This window comes from Notolepis coatsorum, assembly GCF_963971535.1.
Source record: "Notolepis coatsorum genome assembly, chromosome: 19".
Lineage (NCBI taxonomy): Eukaryota > Metazoa > Chordata > Actinopteri > Aulopiformes > Paralepididae > Notolepis > Notolepis coatsorum.
In genome coordinates this window covers 22102480-22127924 of record NC_140183.1, presented here as the reverse complement: position 1 = coordinate 22127924, position 25445 = coordinate 22102480, and the positions used below count along the sequence as shown (strand labels likewise).

The 25445-nt window shown below is 42.6% G+C and overlaps 1 protein-coding gene across 1 annotated transcript in view; it reads left to right on the top strand.

Annotated features, from left to right (window-relative positions):
* Positions 1-19793, top strand: part of coq3 (coenzyme Q3 methyltransferase) — a 50166-nt gene extending 30373 nt beyond the window's left edge. The window contains exons 4-6 of the mRNA XM_084336107.1: positions 4190-4459; positions 9889-10048; positions 19003-19793. Of these exons, the coding sequence (XP_084192233.1) occupies positions 4190-4459; positions 9889-10048; positions 19003-19184 (612 nt within the window). The 3' untranslated portion in view covers positions 19185-19793. The remainder of the gene's footprint in view (positions 1-4189; positions 4460-9888; positions 10049-19002) is intronic.
* Positions 19794-25445: the final 5652 nt, after the last annotated feature.

The following is a 25445-nucleotide window of genomic DNA, read 5'->3' as shown; positions in this document are numbered from 1 at the left end:
ACATGCAAAAAACAGATACTTTTTTCATCAATACATTCCCGTTTTATACCGTGGTGAATATGAGTATAGTTTGAGGCTGCGGTTACACCTTCGTTTCATTTTCAGATGAGTTTCGCTTTTCCAGGTCGCAACGTAGCGGTAGCCGAGTGAGACATACGTTTTGCAACCTGAGCACAGTGATGTAGTACACTGCCAAAGCAGTAGGTGGCAGTAGGTGGCGAACATGAAGGCAATTTTCAACCAATCAGAACTTGAATGTGCCAATACACTTCCTGCAAAGAAAATGTCAACAAGGCGCCGCCATCTTTAAATGCCTATTTACCCAATGCAGCACTTATTTTTCAGCAAAGTGTAATAAAAGTGCAATAAACAAAACGGATACATTCACTGTGTGTTCTGCCTCTCATTTGTTGATGAAACAAAACTAACATCAACACAAGTGACCACCAAGAGCGGATAGTTTAGTCTCAAAAAGGATCGGTGATGTTGTTAGCTACATTGTTAGCTACATGCTAACGTGAATGGAATATGCCAGTATAACAGTATAGCATTGTGGCTAGAAGCTAACGCTAGCTCACGTTAACCAGCCAGCACCAAACTGATGATATCGGGAGCTATCAGTAGCTAGATAACATTAGAGACAACGCTGTGTGTATTAAACAAAGGTGAATAGATGACTGGGCCATTTTGTTTAATGCTTGTTAAGATTGAAAGAGGAGCTTGAGCTAACAGGGTCTGATAGCTAACGCTAGCTCACGTTAGCCAGCTGCAGTGCTCATGCAATCGGTAATGCTAGCAGAATGAATGGATGTAAACTTTATTTAACATATTGCATAATGGGTACAATACAATACGGCTCAATACAAACAATTGTTAAGGGAATGCAGACTGTTGTAGCTTGGACTGGGGTCCTTATAACAATAACTTGACAACACAAGGTAGCTGCAGCTATTTGGGACAGCTGTGTTGTCACCGGAAGGGCACGCAGATGGTATCTACTGCGCATGGGCGTTGAGCAACAACGGCTCCGCGCAGATTACACGACATGTTGTCGGCGAGTTTTTGGCGCTATTCCAAAACGGAAACACAATTTAGCGTTTTCAGTAGGGCCACAACGTTTCCTGCCAAAACGGCATTTAACAACGTTTCCTGCCAAAACGGCATTTCTATCTAATAGGGACAGCAAACGTATTAAAAACGACCACAAAAACGACCACAAAAACACTAGTCTAACCATGGCCTTAGAGTAATTCTGTGTAATCCCAGGAAACGCTGCTAAACAGCGCTGTATTGTATTTCACTAGGAAGCGTGCCATTCCTCGCTTGTCACCAACGGCATACGTTGTGGAGTAACGTTACAGGACACGCACGGGTCACAATAAAGGCATGCTCGGATCAACGCAAGATTGATAACATATAGCACTTACCTTGACTAGGATGTACTGCAAAAAGAATAATCCAATTATCTGATCGCCATTCCAAGTATTTATCTACATCGTGTTGCCAAGATAATCCACGAAAATACATGAATCCACGGTGCTTGTTTCTCCCCAATCCATGTGTTATGAACGGTGCTACTGCCCCAGTAGGAAAACCCGGACTGGATTTGTTAGATCAACATACAGGCTGAGCCAGAGAGAATCCAAGTATGTGCAATAGCGGCCGCAAGGTGTTAGGCGGCGGTATTGGACGTTTGTGATCTCAGACCCATTCACGACAGCCTGCACAGGCTGCCAGATGAATTATCAATGGAAATGGCAAATAAAAGAAATAACGATCCAGAAACAGGTTAATCAGTGATTGGCACTGAAAGTGTTAAAGGTAGAATCTGTAATGTTGTCAAACAGCGACCTCTAGGGAAAAGAGCCCCTCTTGGTATTGCGCTGTGTTTAAATGTTTTTGTTGTAGTTATTTTGTGGTTATTGTGGTTTTTGCCATAATGTATGTACATATTATAGCTACGTATATAGTAACTTATTTTACTGTTACTTTTATTTGATGTTTTATGGTAACTACATGTAGAATCCTTCCTATACACTCGCTCACAACTCACCCAATTTTTCGAATCACCAGCTTTCATGTCAGATATAGCTTGTTCTAGGATCGTAGTCTGTTAGAATATGATTGTGCCCGTGATGTGCTGAGGTGTGCGTACCAGTGGCTAAGAATACATGCAAACGTCAGAGGAATCCTCTCTCTCTTTTGATTTGACTGGTCGCGGCTTGGTGGAAAGGACAGTTGCTAGTTTGCAATTGTTTATCCGTTGGTTAGTTTTGATAGCTCTCCGAAAAGAGACCGAATTCTTTCCTTCGCTTTTATTGGAAGTGAAAGACGTACCAGCAGTCATGTGTGATTCGAGCAGACAAAATCAGGTCCTGTATTATCTCTGTCACACAGACTGGCATGTTCGCACAAACGCATCCCTCTCACACACACACACACCACACACCACACACACACACACACACACACACACACACACACACACACACACACACACACACACACACACACACACACACACACACACACACACACACACACACACACACACACACACACACACACACACACACACACACACACACACACACACAGTGTCTGTTTAGTATTTTGACTGTGAGTGTGTCTCTGGGACGTTCCCTTCAGATGGGATCAGCTGTGAGAGGGAGGAAACGAGGCCCCCTAGGCGAGCAGTGCAGCTCTCTGCATTCACACGTGCTTGTGTATTCCTCCTGGTGTCCAGCAGGGGGCGATAAATCTCACAAACCAGCTTCTAATTAAATCTAGGCTACATGAATACATTATGTGTTTGGTCAATGCTTTTATTCACAGCACCATGTGCTCGGTTGAATATAATAATAATGATAATAATAATAATAATAAAATGTATTTATATAGCACCTTTCATACAATAATTGCAGCCCAAAGTGCTTCACAGCAGTGATGTAGACTGTCACGTACGTGGGTTGTTCATTATCATTATTGCCATATATTTTAACACCATGTAACATCAGGGTAATATATTATTTGTGTTGTTTGCTATGTGTGGTGTTGTGTCATCTCCTAATTGCCTGTTTCTATTCACAGATGCCACTCATCTCCCTGATTGGATTGGTTGCATCTGATTGGTGCACCTTCGAACAGGCAGTGGAGATGGGTGGTTAATAGAGTGGAGATGACACACATCGGGGCGCCTCTCTCTGTCAGTTGCCACTGATCAGAGATTTGTGAGGTTGCCATTGATTGACCACTGTGTGTGGATACCTTGTGCTTTGTTGGCCACTGTGTGTGTGGACTTACCAGTAGCCAGATATATATGTATTGTGTTGTGGGCCTTAGAGCCATTTGCTTTCCTGCTTGGAAGTAAGTATATATATATATATATATATCTATCGGAGTTGCTCTGGTACTAAGTATATACTATATCTTATATTATGTTATATCATATGGTATTATATATATATTAGTAGTATTCTCCTATACCTCACTTTGTCTGTTCTCCAATTACCCTTTTCCCTATTTGTTTACATGTTTGTGGGTTGTTTTTTCCCTTTGTTGCCTATAAATATCAGTGGAGGTTTCAAGCCCTACCCTGCATAATAAATATAATTTACTATTTGGATCAACGTCTTGTGTTCACTTTATTACCTGCTCGGGACCTTGCTTAAGGCACTACTGGAGGGGCTGGTTTTCACATACAGCCCGCTCCAGCTTATATTATATATTGTCTTGTGACATTACTATGTGACATAGACACAAAATAGACAGGCATAAAATTAGCATAGAATTTATATTAAAACCCCCCGGAAAAATTTTAATAGTGTAATTAAATTAGATTTTTTCTTTTTTTCTTTTAAAGATTAAATTAAAATCGATAAAAAAGATTGTAATAGAGGGGTTCCTGCACAGGTCCCACCCACCTCCAGGGTCCCTCACAGTTTCAATATAATTGATTAGGATAGATTTGTGACATTAACTATAAAATACTATTTGCAGGTTTCTGACTAAATGAAAGCAATGCAGTGTAGACATAGAATAAGTATAAAACAGAATAGGAGCAGCAGTGCAATAACATAGTTCTCATCTACAGTACAATCACAGTCTGAATGCTCATATCTCTGCTCTGATCGGTTCTCAACCCTAATGTTTCTCTCACCCCCCTCATCTCCCTCCTCCCCCTGACCAGCCCCTGGGTCGTCTGGGAGCTGCTGTCTTGGGTATCGACCCTGTGGCGGACAGTATCGGCACGGCAAGGCTCCACGCGTCACGTGACCCGGACCTTCGTGACAGCGTGCGCTACCGGCCCTGCACCCTGGAGGAGATCTCCGAGGGGGAGGGAGGGGAGGAGCAGCGGGAGGCGGCAGGGGGCCGGTTTGACGCCGTGGTGGCCTCGGAAGTGGTGGAACATCTGGCAGATCTGGAAACGTTTGCTTTCTGCTCTAACCGCGTGCTGAAGGTAGGTCACATGATCACATGGTCACATGGTCACATGAGAGAGGGCTGGTTCTTGGGAGTAGGGTATATCTGCAGAGCCACAGAGCCCAACGTCTCGGCGGGGCTTCGTGGCGTGGACGGGTTTGAGGCGGGGCTTCGTGGCGTGGACAAGTATTGTGGCCTGGACAAGTATTTGTTGGAGTGAGCATGCGGATGAGGGGGGGGGGGGGGGCTCTCTCGCTCGCTCTCGCTCTCTCTCTCGTTTACAACAAGTATTTGTTGGAGTGCGCATGCGGATGAGGGGGGGGGGGGGGCTCTCTCGCATATAGTAATAATAGAGTATATACATTTGAGGGGGAATAAACTGTACATATACAGCACTGTTTGTGATACAAAAATAGTAGAGTACATTAACCTGGCACACAACATACTTGTTCACATGTCATTTTTCTTTCACTCTAAAGGAAATATGTCTCGCATACAGTAGACCCCCCAGTAGCCTACTTTGTGGAGACGAAGATGATGAGTACCAGTCTTCTCCTCAGACATATAAACTGTACATTGGAAGAGGTCTACAAATATACAGCACTGTTGGGGGGGGGGGGGGGCTCTCTCGCATATAGTAATAATACCGGCCGATCGCCCAAACAGGAAGTGATGCGGATGAAGTGGTGCTCACCCATATTTTGTCCGGGCACTCGCTATCGTTAGCAGGACTCCATCTTGACACACTGGATGTCGATCGGTTGCAAATAACTCGATAAACAACATGATTTGGACGTATATACTATTATACAACCTGGAAATGGATCGGATATTTCTACATCCCATAATAGGAATATTTCAGTTCCACGCTCATCGTCCAACGGCGCGAGGAAGATACGGTAAGATCCAGCGTTATTTTTCAACGTGTTCTTTACTAACTGCTCTAATGATCATATCACCCACACTAGATGAATGGTATAACGTTGCCCACGGAATTATAAACGACCCCCCGCCCATCCGGTCAACATCAGATCATACTTAGTAACTCTTAGAAGCACGTCCAGTTGAAATTTTTTATCTCGCACAGATTCCTATCAAACTGTATACAATCATCAATATAATGCATTTGGGGCTATAAATCAAGTTCTGGAGAAAGCTGCAGAAAACGCTAAAAACATACTTTTACTTTTAGACCGTATTTTAGTATGAATATGTGAATGAAAAAGTATAACGTTGCTACACCCTGAACAATAGATATAGGACGTTGAATGGGCCATAGTAATGTCAATTTAGCAATACAATTTAAAAAGTTATAGCCCTGCAAAGAAGGGGAACTTCTCCATGTTAAATAGGGCTGGCGAGGGATGGTAAATTATGAATTTAACCCCGGCGATCAAAGTGTTAATGTACTCTACTATTTTTGTATCACAAACAGTGCTGTATATGTACAGTTTATTCCCCCTCAAATGTATATACTCTATTATTACTATATATACTCTACTCTATTTGTATCACAAACAGTGCTGTATATTTGTAGACCTCTTCCAATGTACAGTTTATATGTCTGAGGAGAAGACTGGTACTCATCATCTTCGTCTTCACAAAGTAGGCTACTGGGGGGTCTACTGTATGTGAGACAGGGGAGGAAATTAGGCCACTTTACTCGCCAATTGCGAGTATTTTTTACGTTTGGCGAGTAATTCATGAAGAGCACTCGCCAGTCTGGCGAGTATTAGTAATTACAAAACAAAACAAAAATCATTCTGCAATCTGCTGATTCGCTCACTGGCACAAACCGAACTCTGACTCCCCCCTTGATTCCTCCCATTTGCGCCACATAATAATCAGACCATAACCAATGAACATCATCGTTGTACAGATGCGCTCTAAGCTCCTCCAATGAACACTCATTTTCTAGAAGATGCCGCCCATCTAGGGGAAGTGGACAGACCACTGCGCGCAGACCTACAAACTCCTGCCACCGGCAGCCGGCTTGACAACGTAGACAAACTTACAAAAACACATCAGTGGATGAAAATAATTGCATGTAGAGTCGTCGCTTTCGGATATCAGTGCGGTCTGACATGGGGGCGAACAACAGCACGCGACGCGTCTCCTTCGAGTCGGATGAGAATGACAAGTCAACCAGCATTAGCCGGCTAGCTACCTAGCATGTAACAAGCTACCATAACGCGCATTCAACATAGTGGACGACTATACTGAGCGGCTTTGCTTAAATGCAGCCGAGTGACATTTTATTATTACCGGGGTTCCCCCCATATCACCACTCGCCCATATGCCCTTCACAACGGTGATGTTGTCATACTTGGCATTCAGAATACACCTGCTGAACCCCTAGCGTTGTCGATTCGGTTCCAATGTATTGTCATCTTACAGCACAAGTACAGTACAACCAGAATACATTTGGCATACAACCAGAGTGCAAATGTAACAAGTCAAGTTCAAGTTGTTTTATTTAGCTATTACATTACAGTGAAATGCTTGGTTCTTTCACTGCCCAACCCAGTATTGATTGATTGATTGAAAACTTTATTAACAGATTGCAGAATGGGTACAATACAGTACAGCTCAATACACACAATTGTTAAGGGGATGCAGACCAGAGAAGGACTTTCGTCTTGTTTACATCAGGGTCCCCCATTTCAGTCCTGTTTGCTTAATGCCTTGTCCACTTCCTCCACACTCCAATATGCCCTTCAACCCTGCTCCTGTCAAACCTGCTCTTTCCATTCCCTCCATCATGTCCCCCCTTTCTGATGAATATTTCCTGCACTTAAGAGTCAGACACACATTCCTAGTAGTTGAGCTGTGATGAATGAATGAATGAAAACTTTATTTAACAGATTGCAGAATGGGTACAGTACAGTACGGCTCAATACATGCAATTGTTAAGGGGATGCAGACCAGAGAAAGACTTTCGTCTTGTTTACATCAGGGTCCCCCATTTTCAATTCATTTTCAATTCATCATTCAGTATAACCTAGACCAGCCCAACCCAGCATCTTTCACTGCCCAGTTCAGCCCAACCCAGTCCAGAATAGTTCCCTCTTTCATGTTAATATGTGATTTAATGATGTAATATTTTGAAGAGTAGAGACAGTGTGATTAATTTACTATGATTGAAAATCAATTTAGACGAAGACGTACAAAGAAGTAATTATCACAATTAGCGATTTTTTTTGTCTGGTAAAAAATCTGTTTGGCTGGTAAAAAAAAATCAGATACTCGCCAGTTGGCTGGTAAGCCAAAAAGTTAGTTTCCTCCCCTTCCTCTCCACACTTTAGATCACACAAACACACTTACACTTTATATTTATTGATAAAGGATTTGCACTACAACTCGTACACCTACTGTGAATTGTACCTAAACTGCACCTCGTCCATTTATGCCTTGCACTATATAGTATTGTATATTAGTACACTGCACAGTATTGTATATTGTATGGTAACTACGTCTACGAACATTGTACATATGTCTAAACTGAACACTGTGACCTCTTTTTTACTTCTAATTTTTACTATGTTTTTATTTCATACTTATCTTGTCATGCACAGTCTCTGGAGCGCAACAGTAAGAAGCATTTTGTACAAAAGTATTCTGTACTTCTGTATGACAACTATTAAAGAAACTTGAAACTTGAAACCTGATGTGAGACATATTTCCTTTACAGTGAAAGAAAAATGACACGTGAACAAGTATGTTGTGTGCCAGGTTAATGTACTCTACTATTTTTGTATCAAACAGTGCTGTATATGTACAGTTTATTCCCCCTCAAATGTATATACTCTATTATTACTATATGCGAGAGCCCCCCCCCCCCCCCCCCCTCATCCAACAAATACTTGTCGTAAACGAGAGAGAGAGCGAGCGAGAGAGCTCATGTATCTCTGGGGATGTGTGTGTGTTCATGCACGTGAGCACTCGTGTCTATATTGTGCACATCATCATATTGCCTTTATATGTGATGATGTGTGTATGGAGTATTATGCTATGTGTGATCATATAGTTATGGAGTATTATGTTATGTGTGATCATATAGTTGTAGTTATAGATATATTTATGTTTGTGCACTGAATGTTATGTTATGTTAATCTACAACTAACATGCAATCTACAATTAACATGCAATCTACAATTAACATACAATCTACAATTAACATGTAATCTACAATTAACATGCAATCTACAATTATCATGCAATCTATAACTAACATACAATCTACAATTAACATACAATCTACAATTAACATGCAATCTACAATTAACATGCAATCTACAATTATCATGCAATCTATAACTAACATACAATCTACAATTAACATACAATCTACAACTAACATACAATCTACAACTAACATACAATCTACAACTAACATGCAATCTACAATTAACATACAATCTACAAATAACATACAATCTACAATTAACATACAATCTACAATTAACATACAATCTACAATGTAGGTCTGCACGATTAATCGATTTTAAATCGAAATCGCGATTTGGAATGATGCAGTTATCAAATCTCAACCAAAAAAAAAACGCAATTTTTTTAGTTTTTACATTTTTTTTTATTTAACCAGGAAGTCCCATTGAGATACAAGATCGGTTTGGGAGAGGGAGGTAATGGGTTTTAGATTGTGTGTTGTGAAGTTTAGACTTCAGAGAGGGAGAGTAAAGTACAGAAAAAAAGGTACCGTTGGGTACCAGTATCGATTCCCAGGTAAAAAGAAACATTTTCAAGCTCGGTGTCCTGAAAAGACCCACCGCGTAGGCCAGATGCAAGCCGCATTTTACAATAAACCTCTGTGGGGCTGTTAAAAAAAAATTATAATCGCAAATTTTATCGCAATCGCAATATCTGTCCGAAAAATCGCAATTAGATTATTTCCCAAAATCGTGCAGCCCTACTACAATGATGGAACCCGCAAGTCTTTACGACAAACGGTCACCATGTGAGGGTCGCTATGCCAACGGTCGCCATGGTGATGTTCGCTATGGCAACGGTCGCCATGGTGATGGTCGCTATGGCAACGGTCACCATGGTGACGGTCGCTATGGCAACGGTCACCATGGTGACGGTCGCTATGGCAACAGCGACCATTACCATAGCGACCGTTTTATTAATTTCTTTACATGTACTTTTATTTTTGTGAATTTTTCTTGCTATTTTTTTTCATATAAAAAATATCTGAAACTAAAAGAAGAAAATAACATGTAAAATGGGAAATATTATATATATAAAAAAAATTCAATGTCACCATAGCGACCATTACCATAGCGACCGTTACCATAGCGGCCATCACCATGGCCACCATGTCTGTTCTGTATATTTATATATATATATATATACAGTATAGTAATGAGAATGAAAGGTATTTGAGCTGCTGTGTGTCTGTTCTGTATATTTATATATATATATATAGTAATGTGTGTCTCTCTGCAGCCGGGAGGCTCCCTCTTCATCACCACCCTCAGTAAGACCAACCTGTCCTACGCTCTGGGCATCGTAGCAGCCGAGCAGCTGCTGAGGATTGTCCCCAGCGGGACACATGACTGGGACAAGTTCATCAGCCCTGTGGACCTGGAACGCCTACTGGAGTCCAGTATGTCCTGTCCTGTCTCCTGTCTGTTGTCTGTTGTCTCCTGTCTGTTGTCTGCTGTCGCTCCTCCTTCAGATGATAATGATAACTTATTATTACTGTTGTTTATCAAAATCAAATCAAATCAAATATATTTGTAAAGCCCGCAATCACAAGTTAATGTCCCCATGGGCTGGACAAGTCTTCTTTAAACAAGTCAAGAAGAAACATCACAATAAATCAAGAACAAAAAACCCACCATGAAATCCAAAATAAATGTAAAATAAATAAATGCAACACTCCCAGACATACCCCAGTGAAGGTAAAGTCCAAAGCACACGGCGGATGAGCGACGTTGCCTGGCGATGTGATCAGCTGTCGCTCAACAACAATCGCTTAGCACCCCACACCACACACGACCGTTCAGGTAATATAGTAAGCTATACGTTCGTTCACTACCACCGTTTGGCCTGAAGATGTCCTCAGAGATCTACTGCTATGACAGCATTGACTGCCAATAATGAGTATATTCCTTGATTGGCTGGCGTCGGATTTCATTCGGCAAAGAAGGCTTTCATTGTTAACGGCAGCTACTGTAAACTACCTAGCTAGTGACGTTATGTGAAAATGAACAAGGTGGATTATTTACTCTAGCACATGTTTGAAACCCTGAATTTGGAGGAGAAATTTTAAATCAAACGTCTGGGTCCACACCAAGCCACTGGATATCGTTATAACTCAAACAGCTTGCAAAGGTAACCGCAGGCATGCGTTCTTCATGGGACGGGGTTGCAATCCTGTCCCCGACATTACAGAGCGTTAGACCATAGCTGTCAACATTGGGATTTGAAAAAACGTGCATGATTTAGCCCCGCCCCTTCTCCTGGCCCCGCCCCCTCCCACCCGGCCCCGCCCCCTCCCAATGGAGCTGCCTCGTCGCTGCCATCTGCTGGTCAAAACCTGTATGTACCCAGCCATTCGTTGTAGGGTAAACTTTTCCTACTTTAAGCGTAAATGCTATGTAAATTATGGTTTTGTTGAACATTTGTATTTCACAGAAGAGAAACTGTATTCAAAGAAAGCTATTAAAATAGTCTTTGAATCTAAATATACTTTCTTTGTGTTGATTTTACATTAATTCCATGATTTTACTCAAGTAAATATCTGTTACAAGCTTCGGTTTTATGTAGAAAAATGCTGTTTTTAATCTAGATTGATTACAGAAAATTGTGAGATTGATTAGTTAATTTTTTTTATCTATTGGCGGCGCTGGTGTATATATTATATATATATATATATGTGTAATGTGTGTATATATGTCAGAGAATCAGCCCCTTGCGTCCTTAGTGTATAGCATATGACATGGTGTATGTTTGTTCATTGATGTGACAGTGTCTGGCAACATACTATTGTTCTTTTTATTTATTTTTTCTTTGTGTTTGTGATTTGTCTTGATGTGTTTGTGAAACTATAAAAGCAATCAATCAATGTATTACCATAGTGTCTTTATACCTTCATCACTGTAGGCTACATATTAATACTACAACTCGTTAAAGCTATAAAAAATACCTATGGTCATTAATTTAGCAGTGGGAATATCATTTTTGGAACAGTGTGTGTGTCTACAGAGAAATGTGAGATAGAAAAAAAGCCAATGCGATTTTGTGTTTTTCCTCTATCTCTGCAATGCCTGCGAGTTACCAGTAACTGTATTTGTCATACCATGACAATTCACGACAACTTTTAAAACGGATCAATTATTATTTATAAATCGCATTCAGGAAATTGGGCGTCAGAGTGAAGGAGGGGGACGCGTGAACCTTACAGGGGAGGCGCAGAGCAAACGGCTGTTCACCAAGACATTTACACATTCCTGCATCACATACAGTAACTTTGTATTGTTTTATCCACAGAAGATTTGCAAACCCTTTGTTCCAGAGACAAAAGCCACAGAGTGGGCAATCAAGAGACACTGGCTAAGTTGATTTGACACCCGCCTCGGTGCATCAGTCTCTCCCCTGAGCTCTGAGCAAATCCGCTCGCTGTTCTGTTCTTATTCTTCTTCGGGTCGCAACCGTCTCCCGGTCTGACTTCCTGTGATAACGTTCTAATCTACACTGCTGCCACCTGTCGTCACGGAGGGGAATTGCAGCCATTTTGTAAAAATTAATAAGTACAAAATACGTGCCAATACGTGAACCGTGAATAGAGCGTGAAGAGGGTTGAAAAAACAGGAGAATCCCGGGAAAAACGGTAGTGTTGACAGCTATGCGTTAGACCTGAACGGGCGGGTGGGGTTAGTGTTCCATGCCATCGTTGTAACGGCCTGCCTCGCCTGAGTATTTAAACCCTGCCCCCACGGCTCAGATCGGCTCAGAAAACACACCAGACCATTTCCAATGGAGTGCAATAGCTCCGCAAGGCAGTAGAGGGCGGTGTTCACCTTCTGCCAGATCAGACACATTCACCAGGGTCTGCAGAGGCTGCAGCCATGAATTATGAATAGATATAGCGAATAAAAGAAATAACAATCCCAAAAACGAGTTAACTCGTTGTTGGCGCTAAACGCATGGCGGGCAATAACGAGTTAACTCGTTCTTGGCGCAGATTGTGTTAACCCATTCTCTGCCACCACTTTGATCATCCTAAACCATTCTCTGCCAGTACTGTAAGTCTATGGAGATGTTCACCTTCTTTGCAGGGCTATAACTTTTTAAATTGTATTGCTAAATTGACATTACTATGGCCCATTCAACATCGATTACCTATCGTTCAGGATGTAGGAACGTTTAACTTTTTCATTCACACATTCATACGAAAATACCGTCCAGAGTATAAATATGTTTTTATCGTTTTCTGCAGTATTTCCTAGAACGTGAGATATAGGCATAAATGCATATATTAGATTATCAAATGCCGTTTGATACCGATCAACGTTATATTAAAAATTTCAACTGTACATGGTCCTAAACGTTATGACTGATCATCCGCGGGTGAACGGAGGGGGGGGGGGGTCGTTTATAATTCCGTGACCGACGTTAAATGATTTATGTAGTATGGGTGATATATAGATCAGAGCAGTTTGTATCGAAAATGATAAAGAAAAACGCTGAAACTTACGTCAGCTTCCTCGTACGTTGGGCGATGAGAGTGGAGCAAACAGATCCCAGTTATGTGATGTGGATCGATGCGATCCAGTTCCGGTTTGTATAATACTACTGAGTTATGGCAACGGATCCATATCCACGGTGTGTGTATTGAGTCCAGGGACGATAAACGAGTGCTCGGACGGAATAGTGAGACACACCGGGAACCCAAGAGATCGACTTCCGGTTGCAACTCGCCGATCAGCCACCAGGTGGCAGTATTGAAGCGTTGCAGAGTTGTGATGGCTCACACAGCATATGACAAGGCTCCGTGGATGAAATATGAATACCATGGCGAAAATATGAAATATGAACTTGAAACACGTCGTACGCCGTTATTGGCAGAATTCGCATTAACTTGAAACCCGTCGTACGACGTAATTGGTGGGAAAAGGGTTAAGAGGTGCCTCCAAAAGTGGAAAATTTGCTTTTAGTGCTAATGCAGGGGTCGACAACCTGCGGCTCCGGAGCCTCATGCAGCTCTTTAGCCAATCAGCTGCGGCTCCCAGGTATAACAAATAAAAATAATAATAATCTTTTTTTATTTTTATTTATTTTTATCTTTTATTGTCGATATCGATGTCATACTGTGACACTGAAATGAAAAAATATTTCGTCAACTAAAATATACAGTAAGTGGCTAATCTTGAGTTTCCGACCCCCCAGTAAGCTAACCATGGATAAATCCAAAAAAAGGAAAGTCTGAGGAAAATAGAGGGTTTAATTCAGCGTGGACAGATTAATTTGCTTTCACGACTAACTATGCAGGCTTACCTGTATGCCTGATATGTGGTGAGAAATTTGCGAACAACAAAAAATGTACTTTTTATTTTATAAATGTTCCACAAATAAGGGAAAGACTCAAATATACCTGCATAGTTCAGGGTTTTATTTCAACGTAGGTCTACAGATGCCAGTGTTTTTTCTCCTCTTCTGTGTTTTATTTCAAAGTAGGTCTACACATGGTAGTCTTTTTTCAAAGTTGACTACTTTTTATTTTATAAATGTTCCACAAATAAGGGAAGGACTCAAATATACCTGAATAGTTCAGGGTTTTATTTTAAAGTCGGTCTACAGACACTAGTGTTTTGTCTCCTTCTGTGTTTTATAAAGAAAATAGGTCCACACAGCCAGTCTTTTTTCTCCTCTTCATAAGAGTTTGAGGTTTTGAGGTATAACAGGTAAAACGTTTTACTCATGTTTTTCTGTAGTAGTTGCAATATCCAAAAGTATATTTCCATTTAGGCCAATTGGTACGGCTGAAAAAACACTGTGGCCTGAAGTCTTGTCTAGTACATGTCCAAATTTCATAAAGATCCGTTCAGAAATGAGTGATTAGGAGGGATTTTGGTAAAATGTGAAAAAAAGAAAAAAAAATCTGCAGGTTTCCATTTTCTCATAGACTCCAATGCATGCAAACGTTTTACTTCCTGATTCGCGTATCCCCACGTGGGGTATCATTGGAAAGCCACACTCATTGGTTACAACCCTGTTCATTCATAACAATGGAAGCGATAAAATTCTGTCTGTCTCCTGGCTTAAAAAATCGGTCGCCTGGCAAAAATCGCTCGGTGTGTGCATTGGACTTAAGGAAAAACTCACAAAAAATAGGAAAAAAGCACCACAGGCAATGTGGAGGAGAGAAACCTTAGAAGGGCCGTTCAAGGGGGGATACCCCTACTTGGATGTTGGTGATAGTAGTGTTGCTATGGATGATCGATGGGTGGAGAATAAAACAGCTGAAATAGTTGGTATGTATGTACATATACGTGTAATAAAACACAAATATGTACATGCAATAGTAACTGGGATACATAAGAACATTTTTGAAAGATTGAAATAGAATAGAGTAAGAACAACAACAACAAAAAAGAAAGCATAGGGAAACGAGCACAAAATATAATAACGGCAAAATGTCGAGGCTCAGAGCTCAAAATATCAGTCATATTCCGTTTGCACATGAGTATGTATTCCGTTTGGATCCATTTGAAGTAAGGGGGCGACGTAGAGAGGATCGCATCATCTTGGCCAACACCACGGGACATCCACCACCTCCACTCACAGAGAGACAGGGAGACGGGGACAGGCGTTAGACAGTTTGCGTGCTTGTGGTGGGCGGATATAGCAATAGATACATGTAGTAAGCATATATGTGAATAGAATAGATACATGTAGTAAGCATATATGTGAATAGAAGTACTTAACCAAGCAATGAACTAGCTGTTCTGCCTTGATGTTGATTGATTGATTATTTTATTTTTGTGTCAAGCACACAAAGTGCCCAACTCTCATGGGTTTATAAGACACCAAGAATACTGTTGCAGTGTTCCCTTATTATATTACATTTCATTATCTAAATACGGATTACATAAATACAGATTTCAGCTCGGTCTTAAACAAAGTCACGTGAGGTAAAAAGATGGACCGACCAACATGGGCAGAGAGTCAGGAAACATGGAAGAGTACAAGACAACAGTCTACACTCTGCGCAAGGCTGTTAAACTTGCGAAAAAGACGTATGCTGACAAGATGGAGGCACAGAATGACACAAGAGGCTTATGGCGGGGACTGAGGACGATAACTGACTCCCTCGCGGACTAGCTCAACACCTTCTACGCGCGGTTTGGTGCAAACAGCGGCGCCGCTAGCTCAACGGCTAGTGACGTCACTGGCGCGCCGGCTGTTGTGGATGGGCGGGGGCATCCGCGGGGGGGCGGGACGCTCTCTCATTGACGGTACACAGTGTGAGAATGCAGACCAAACTCGCAAAACTTGCCATAATTGCAGCTACCACAGGACTACACACCAATAAAGCAAAAACAAAGGAGATGAAGATGAACCACAATTTAGAAGAGGCCGTACAACTGGACGGAGAAGCACTGGACGAGGTGGACACCTTCACATACCTGGGAAGCATCGTGGGGAAGGACGGAGGCGGCGACAAAGACATCAAAGCAAGAATAGGGAAGGCAAGAACAGCATTTTTAATACTGAAGCAAACATGGAATTCAAACCACATCTCCACAAAGACCAAACTCTGCATCTTCAACACCAATGTCAAATCAGTTCTATTATACGGAGCAGAAACATGGAGAACCACAAAAGCAACCTCAAACAAACTGCAAACCTTCATAAACAGATGTTTACGACACATCCTGGGAATCTACTGGCCAAACACCATCACAAACGAACAGCTCTGGCAAACCACTCAACAAGAACCACTTGAAACCCTAATCAAACGCAGGAAATGAGGCTGGATTGGACACACCCTGAGAAAACCATCCTCCAACACAACCAGGCAGGCCTTAACCTGGAACCCACAGGGGAAGAGAAAGCCAGGAAGACCCGGAAACAGCTGGAGAAGGTCTGTCGAGGCAGATCTCAAGGAAGAAAGAACATCATGGAAGGAAGCAGAGAAAATCGCCCAACACCGAACCAGCTGGAGAGATTTCATGAATGACCTATGCTCCCCAAAGAGCAAAAGGGTTTAAGTCAAGTGTGAGAAGAGCATTTATGCAGGTGAACACCAGAAAGGCTGCTGGCCCAGATGGAATAACAGGATGCATACTTAAGTCCTGTGCTAACCAGCTAGCCCCTGTGTTCACCACCATATTTAATCGATCCCTGGAGGAGTCAGTGGTCCCTGCCTGCTTCAAGATGTCTACCATTATCCCGGTACCAAAGAAACCCTCCCCAACAGGTCTCAATGACTACAGACCGGTGGCACTCACCTCTGTGGCCATGAAATGTTTTGAGAGGCTGGTCAAGGATCACATTTGTGCCTCCCTCCCCAGTGATATGGACCCTATGCAATTTGCATACAGGCCAAACAGGTCCACTGACGATGCGGTCTCCCAAGTACTGCACAGCACCCTCTCTCACTTAGACCGTCAGAAGGGGGGCTATGTGAGACTGTTGTTCATTGACTACAGCTCAGCGTTCAACACCATAGTCCCCACCAGACTGGTGGACAAGCTGATCGAGCTGGATCTGAGCTCCACTCTGAGCGCCTGGATACTGGACTTTCTGAGTGAAAGGCCCCAGGCGGTCAGGGTGGGGGGTCAGACCTCCAACACCATCACCCTGAGCATCGGGTCCCCCCAGGGCTGTGTTCTGAGCCCCCTGCTGTACTCACTATACACACATGACTGTGTGGCCAAGTTCAGCTCCAACTCCATAGTGAAGTTTGCGGACGACACAGTGGTGGTGGGGCTGATCTCGGACAACCACGAGAAGGCCTACCGGGAGGAGGTTGAGGTACTGGAACGCTGGTGCCAGGACAACAGCCTGCTCCTGAACATTGGTAAAACCAAGGAGCTGATCGTGGATTATAGGAGAGGACAGCAGGAGACGCACACACCACTGAGGATAAACAGGGCTACCGTGGACAGGGTGAGCAGCTTTAAGTACCTGGGGGTCCACATCGCAGAGGATCTGACATGGACAACACACAGACTCAGTCGTAAAAAAGGCGAAGCAGCGCCTCTACCACCTGAGACAGTTAAGGAAGTTCAGAGTATCTGGGAAGATACTCCAGTCCTTCTACTCCGGAGCTGTAGAGAGCATCTTGACTGGAAACATCACTGCCTGGTATGGAAATAGCACGGCACAGGACAAGAAGGCCCTACAGAGAGTGGTGCGCTCAGCCGAGCGTACCACGGGTATTGCACTACCACCCCTGCAGGTTCTATACAACAAGAGGTTCAAATCCAGAGCCTGCTGAATAATGAAAGACCCTCACCACCCCAACAACAGCCTGTTCATGCTGCTGAGGTCAGGCAGACGCCTGCGAACACCAGCTACTAGGACAGAGAGACTTCGGCTCAGCTTCTTCCCCCAGGCCATCAGAGCCTTGAACACTGAACTCTCCACACACAAGCACACATAAGCACACACACGACACACACACGACACACACACTGTACACGCTCACACACTAACAGCCACTTTAACATGAGCAAGCACACACTCATGCTGCACACGCCCACACTTATGGCCACTAAGGAAAGGTCGCTTTAAGAATAGTATAGTATAACCTGAGATTGTACAAAATAGCATGTACAGAAAGACCCAGTGCCTCATCTGTAGCTAACAGTGTATTGCACTACCACAGGACCTAGCATGTCCTACCATGCTCTGTAAATAACTTATGTACATATACCGATATGCCCTACTCTGTTTACTTGTTTTATTGCACAATGTTGTTCTATTGGATTCTATTATAAGTTATTACTATTGTATTATGCACATCGTTGCGGGCAAGACCACCCGCATTTCATTGTATACTTGTATGCCGTGACAAATAAAACTCTTGACTTGACTTGACTTGAAAGTATTCTGTCTTCTCTCCTAAGCTTGACAAATAAAATCTGCTATGAAAGTTCCCTTCCTGAAGCACAACTCAAGTTTCTCATATTCATCCCGCTCAAGAAGATCAACATAAATGCCGGACATTTGACTAAGAAGTACTTCCCTTCTATCCTCGTAGACAGGACAGTAAAACAACTGTCGACAAACATTTTACGTTAAAGGGGAATTCCATTTTCTGAATTCCCATATATTCTTCCAGTGCCCCGGGACAGTTGAGTCAGTATTTGTGAACACCTCCCCTCCTCTTCTCGTCTATAAGCTGATTATATTTTAGAAACCTTTTATTTTTTTATTATCATGCTGCTGATTCTGATTTGTATTTTCACTTAATTTTAAACATGTTTCAATGTACTTCCTTGAAATAGTCCTCTACTGTCCTCTTCTGTCCTCTACGGTCCTCTTCTGCTTCTGTTGGAGGTGTGACTCTTTGTCCTCCCCCTCTTGTGACCCTCCCCCTCACAGATGGCTTCTCGGTGCAGTCTGTCCGGGGGATGCTGTACAACCCTGTGTCCGGCAGCTGGAGCTGGACCAACAGCACCGCCATAAACTACGCCCTCCATGCTATCAAACCCAAGGAGGAGCCGGAGCCCGACCGCGCCGAGGCAGACAGCTTCCCCGAGTATCGGGCCCGCACAGTGGCCTGACACGACCCACCTGGACGATGAAAGTCGTGAGAAGATGGAAAGGACTGGACACACAGAGTCTTGGCTTCGTAGGAGCCGGCAGTGATGTAGCTTTATCTGACTGACGAGGGAGAGGAGAGTCCAGCAGAGAGTCAGAGACGGCGATGTAGTTTGCAAAGTGAATTGTAAACTTGAAGGAACTTCATGGTAATGGTTTTCACTGGGCTTGGCGTGACGCCCTGCCGCTGGTGGTGGGAGTTCAACCAGTTGATTCAAGCTAGTTCAGATCTGTTAAGGTGTGCTGGTTGTAGACCTGTAGAAGCTTTCTCTCACTTACCGCTCATGTCGTTTCTAAGACCCAGAAACGTACCGCTCATGTCGTTTCAAGGACCTAAAAACTGGCTTTGAAGGATTCTGTCCACGTGGACAGCAGCACAGTGGCACTGCACATTAGGGGTCCGGGGGAAAGAAAGCAGAACAGTGGCACTGCACATTAGGGGTGGGGGGAAGAAATCCATATTATGCCGACATTATGTTGATACAGTGACGGCAAGTATTGATATACATTTTTATTAATATTATTTTGCTTGGCAATCCCATTTTAGTGCAATAAAAAGTATTGGAATGATGTGAAAAGACTGAAAACTTTATTTTATTAGATGAATGTATCTAATAATAATAATAATCTATAAATGTATAGATATTTATATTTCAAAATGTTAACATTTTCCGTTGGGGACATAATTTGCAGTTGAAAAAAGTAATAAATCACAATATATCTCTGTGGTGTGCGGATGGCAGGTCTGATATTACCATATCCTGACTGTAGTATTGTGATAATATTGTATTGTGGGGCCTCTGTTTAATTCACACCCATACCGCAATTTTTTTAGGCATTTGTCAGACATCTTTGCTTCCATTGAAAACTAGGGTTGAATACTGAAGGGCACCAGTTCCAACATGGCAGACATACGACTTGGAGTGAATGGTGTGCAGAACCAAATGGAGCCCAGACACAGAGCGGACCTGGGCCCAGACACAGAGAGGACCCGGGCCCAGACACAGAGAGGACCTGGGCCCAGACACAGAGAGTACCTGAGCCCAGACACAGAGAGGACCCGACGACGGCCAGGGAAAGAAGAAATAGCCAAGTCCTCTGCATTGCATTAGCAGAGCTCCTCTTGCTGGCAGTTACCATAGCCAAATCATAAAAGTGCAATAGATAACATTCAGCCACTAGATGTTGCACTATAGCACCAGCATGTAATTGATCCAATCAGGTGCATTCCACATGGGGGAAATGGGAACTAGGGAGGAGATACAAACAAACAAACAACACAACATGTAAACAACAACATTCATTTTGGACCTGCACAAATTCTACTTATGATCTATAGCACCTTAACCTAGTGGCTAATGTGTACAAAAACATTTTAACAACCGTTAACCTAGTGGTTAATAAAACTAATATAAAAGGTGATTATGATAATCGTTATGCATTGTTCTGTGGTGCATACTATCAATGGTCAAAACAAACTTGGTGTCTTGGAACAACCCAACTGGTTCTGCCCTGTTTAACAATACCATTTTGCAATGTGACTCTGTGATCATTTCTCATTGCCATTATAAAATTGGTTAATGCAATCTTACTGATTGTATTTCATCATATTCCTAGTCAATAATTTTTCAGATACATATGAACTCTGTGAAACAGTTCTTGTTTGTGAATCTGACAGTTGCTGTGTTGTGTTGATCATCTGTTCTCGGTCTGTCGTGTGGCAGGGCCAAACAGTAACACCGTAAAATTTAAATACATACATAACAATGTGGACAATGTGTGTTCAGAAGTCTCTTGGTCCACAGGTTGACGATGCAGTCGGGAACATTCACTGGTCGCCGTCCATTCCCTGTCAAGGGTCACCTGTAGCAGTGGGGCGGTCAACTATAGTGGCCTTGCAGACTCTTTCCCTGGAGTCTATGTTGTTCTTCACCACCATCACATGTCTGCCACTGTGCTCACGCTTGACCTTTATCAGGCCTAGAGACATGGCTGTAGGGTGGTCTTGAACGTGCTGTGTGGTGGTTGGTCCCCCGTTCCTCGTCATCGCGGTACTAGAGGGGCGAGGGGGCGGGCGTTTTTGAATGTGTTGTGCTGGTTTCGCTGTCCTCTCCTCGTTATTGCGCTACCACTTGATGGAGGGCGAGGGCCCGCCGGTGTAGTGGCTAGTCAGTAGGACGCTCTCTCTCACACGGATGGCAATCTTGTCATCGGAATCCATCTTGATGGTCAGGGCTCTGGTTCCCTTCTGTAGATGGTCTGCCGCGGGCCGCCGGGGTGAGGCTGCATGTCGTCCTTTCTGTCTCTGCTCCCCTTCCTTTGGGGACGTCTGTGTTGTGTGGCTGGGTTGGATGGCGGCTTTCCCACGGTTGCTGTCGTCGTCCTGGTTGTGTCCACAGCTCCTTGGCGGCGTCCCTGGTGGTCCTATGCTGTCGTGGGTCGCTCAGGTCGCTGGGTTGTGTTCCTCTCTGCCTGGTCCTGCCGTCGTTCGTGGTTCAGGTCACGCGTCGTCTCACTCCTTCTCACTTGTCGTGTCCTCTCACCAATATGATCTGAGGATGATAAAATTGCCTTAGAAAACCTCCCCACATAAATGATTCAACGCCTTTCTGCTAAAGAGGAAAATCATTTTGGGATTAATTCAATTCATTGTAAATAAAATCACTTAATTGAAAATAGGAAATGCAAGCCAATTGCATTAGCAGTGACTCCTTATGTCAAGAAGGTCACATTCACTACAATCTTATCAGATCTTGTATCTAACTAGATCTTACAGCATTAGGCTTTAAATAAAATTGTAAATGAATGGCCAAAGTCTTGAATCAGATAAAATAGCTCTTTGTCTTCATAGTCTGTGATGTTAAATTGAAGTTGATCTTACCTGTGCGATGGGTGTGCCTCAGGATACTTACCTCGTCACGCCTTCTCTGGCGTTCTTCACATCTCAGTGTGGCTCATCATAATTTAGCATGGGGAAAAAACATAAAAATCTAGGCAGCCAGTTAATTTTGTATGAAATACATCCATTCATTTTCTCGTCTACTCTTAAGTAGCATTAATTTAATTACCTCTAATATACCTTGTGCATTTTGATAATCATTGTGTAAATGATTATCCTGCTTCCAACTGATATAATTAAATCTAACCCTAACTAACCTTACTGTCATGCACTTGTCCTAATAAACTAACCTACACTGTAGCACTCAACACTTTGATGAACATTGTTACTCAGCTGATAGAGTTGTGCTCTTCCTGATGTCCCGTCGCACAGAATCTGTGAGTCGCTTTGGATAAAAGTGTCAGCTAAATGATCAATGTACGTGTATACCTTGTACATTTAGATAATTGTGCTCCAATTTTGGTGGTTGATATTTGCAGTCATGGAAATGTATTAGTTTGTTAAAAGAAGAGTCATGTTATTGGTTATAAGCAGAGAATAGAAGGAGGAGATTGCAAGTGAAGTTGTTTTCATCATTAATCTTTCATCTCGGGCACTTCTACTTTGTCTGGTTTTATTCAGAATTCATATCTCTAATTCGTGTGCCTCTTGAAAAGAGATGATGAAAACAACTGGTTAGTTATTGTTAGTATGGGAATTAGGTAGACTTTCATGACTGCAAATTCATCATTTGTGTCTGATTCATGTTAAATAAGTGGTTCTCTGTTGTTATCCATTGTCAGGTGAGTCCACCAAGCCTGTGGTCAGAGTGCAGGCATTTGCATTGCTTTGTCTCCCTCACGCCATACCCTGTGGGTTTCAAGTGCCCACTCTGAATAGCGTCTGTTATCGTCTTCGTTCCTGTAAAAGAAATTTACATGTGGGTGTTTGGATGCAGATTTGTTTTAAATGGTCAATCGATTGTCTCTCAACTCTACACCATTTTCGGTTGAGTCTCGTGGTAACAAAGAGAAAATCTGCATCTAAAGCGATACTTCCTACTATAGTAAGTATAGTGGAGATACTAAGTTGAGTCCCTATAGGTGTGGTCAGAGTCCTCTCTAGGCATTTGCATTATCTTTCAACTCCACATCGTCCTCATCTGGTTTGAGTGAGTGTTTAAACACTGCTTTGTAATTCAATTTAGTGTTAACTTAGTCTGCCTCTCCTGTAAACACAAAAAAACATGTAAATTTTTTCCCCCCACTCCTCTAAGACCATTTTTGAGTGTGTTCTCTTTGATTTTGAGTTCAAACACACATCATCTAGTCTTCATCTTATACTGGGAGTAAGTGTGTTACTCATAAATTGTGTTGTGTTCAGTTATGATGTATGATTTTCTATGGTACCCCGTATCAAAAACTATAGAGACATGGGGTTTAAAACATACTGTTTTTTTTAAATTTAAATAGAGATGATTTGTTGAATAAACATAGCATGTTTGCCTTATCACTAGCCTTGTGCACATTCTAAGATATAGAAACCTATTTATGAGATTTTATACAGAAACCTATACAGATATGTTACAAATCTGAAACAGGCATTGAGGTTAGCTTTATGTGACTTATAACGTGTACAGTAATGAAAAACAATCACTCAAGCGATATGGGATAGCTGTAATTTACTGCAAATAAAAAGATAGTTATGTCATGAATCTCAAGGTTTGTTTCATACTCACCGGAAAAAGCTGCCGTGTTCACGTTGGATCCTCACAGTTCAGTTCAGTTATTGAATAACCATATTAACTTACCCCCTTTTGTGCCCATGTGTATCTTTAATCGAATAGTGGTTCCTGAGGCTGTAGCACGCTACGTGTCGTTAATGCAATGCTCGGCTCGTTTCTCCTGTGTTCTGGGACAATGCAACCCTGGAAACACTCATCTGCATCTCGCCACAGCAACTCAACACTTTCCAATAGCAGCGCGCACATACATATACAAATAAAACATATACTACACGTGGATTTCACGCACCCTCGGCCTCGGGCACATTAAACTTTACGTTCGCCCATGGATAGGCTCACAACAAAACCATAACTCCACGGCGCGCATAGCGTGACGTCATCGCTCCAAGCGACGTTTGTGCGTTCCCATTCGCCTCGGAAATAACGCTTTGCAATCCATGCAGTACTAGTCCCGCGAGCTCTCAATAGCCAAATTCACCTAAAACCAGTGTTTTGTAACCGAATGAACGTCACTTGTGCATATGTGAAACGTAAACAAATAGAAACGATAAAACTATAATTTTCAACCGGACGTTGCATGTCGCGCGAGTTGTACCCCAATGTTATTCCCATAATGTTAACTCGTCTCTCAATGCTCGGCGCGATATCAGTCGGCATACTGTGCACATACAAACGAGACTTTAAACAGACAAACAAACATTAATACATATAAGTTAACGTGTGTATATATCTGACTGTATTGGATCGCTGTTCGTTTAGTCGACCAGCACTCTGCTGCGACAAGGCATTTATACCCTTGATATACCTATACATCGTTATTAAAATCATAACGACCGAACCTGACTTCGAAATTTACCAGCGATATATTAGATGTGAATATACCGTTTAATCATACTGTGAGGTTTTTGTCCTTTGCTCACTTACTCGCTCTGTTCCTTTAAGCCTACTCGCTCTTTTCCATTTGTTTTCTGTTAATCATTTCATTCCCCTATTCACACGCTTCTTCCCAGAGACGTCGTTGATTGGTTCTCCCCCGTCCACACGCTTATCAATCACATCCCTCAGCTGTCACTGCTTGTCAATTAAGCATTCCCGTATTATTTATACCCCGTTTCCCCATTCAAGTTTTGTTGGATCGTTTTGATATTTCTGTTGCATTCGCCGTTCCTGCTGCCTGCTGTTGTTTCCCTGTGCTTTGCCTCCAGGATATTCAAGAAGCATTCCTCTTGGACACCCTTTCCCCGAGGCGACGCGCTCGCTCCATTCTGTTCCAACGCTCTTTACGCACAACGCCTGGGTGAGTTTTTTATGACTGTCTTTGATCCAATTCCGTTTTTCGTGTGTTTATATAAACACTGAAGATTTCCAGCTTTTTATCAGACAGTCACTCACCCAGCGTTTAGCCTTTTTTGGATTGTTTCATTGGGATAATATTTTGGCCTAACATCTCCCACTGTGTGTTTACACACCGAAGATATTATCACATTGGATTTGTATTTTGGGACTTCGCTCACAGTGTTTATTTTGCACCGAAGATATCTATCACTTGGGATTGTGTTTGGAACGTTACTCACAGTGTGTATTTACACCGAAGATTCAGTC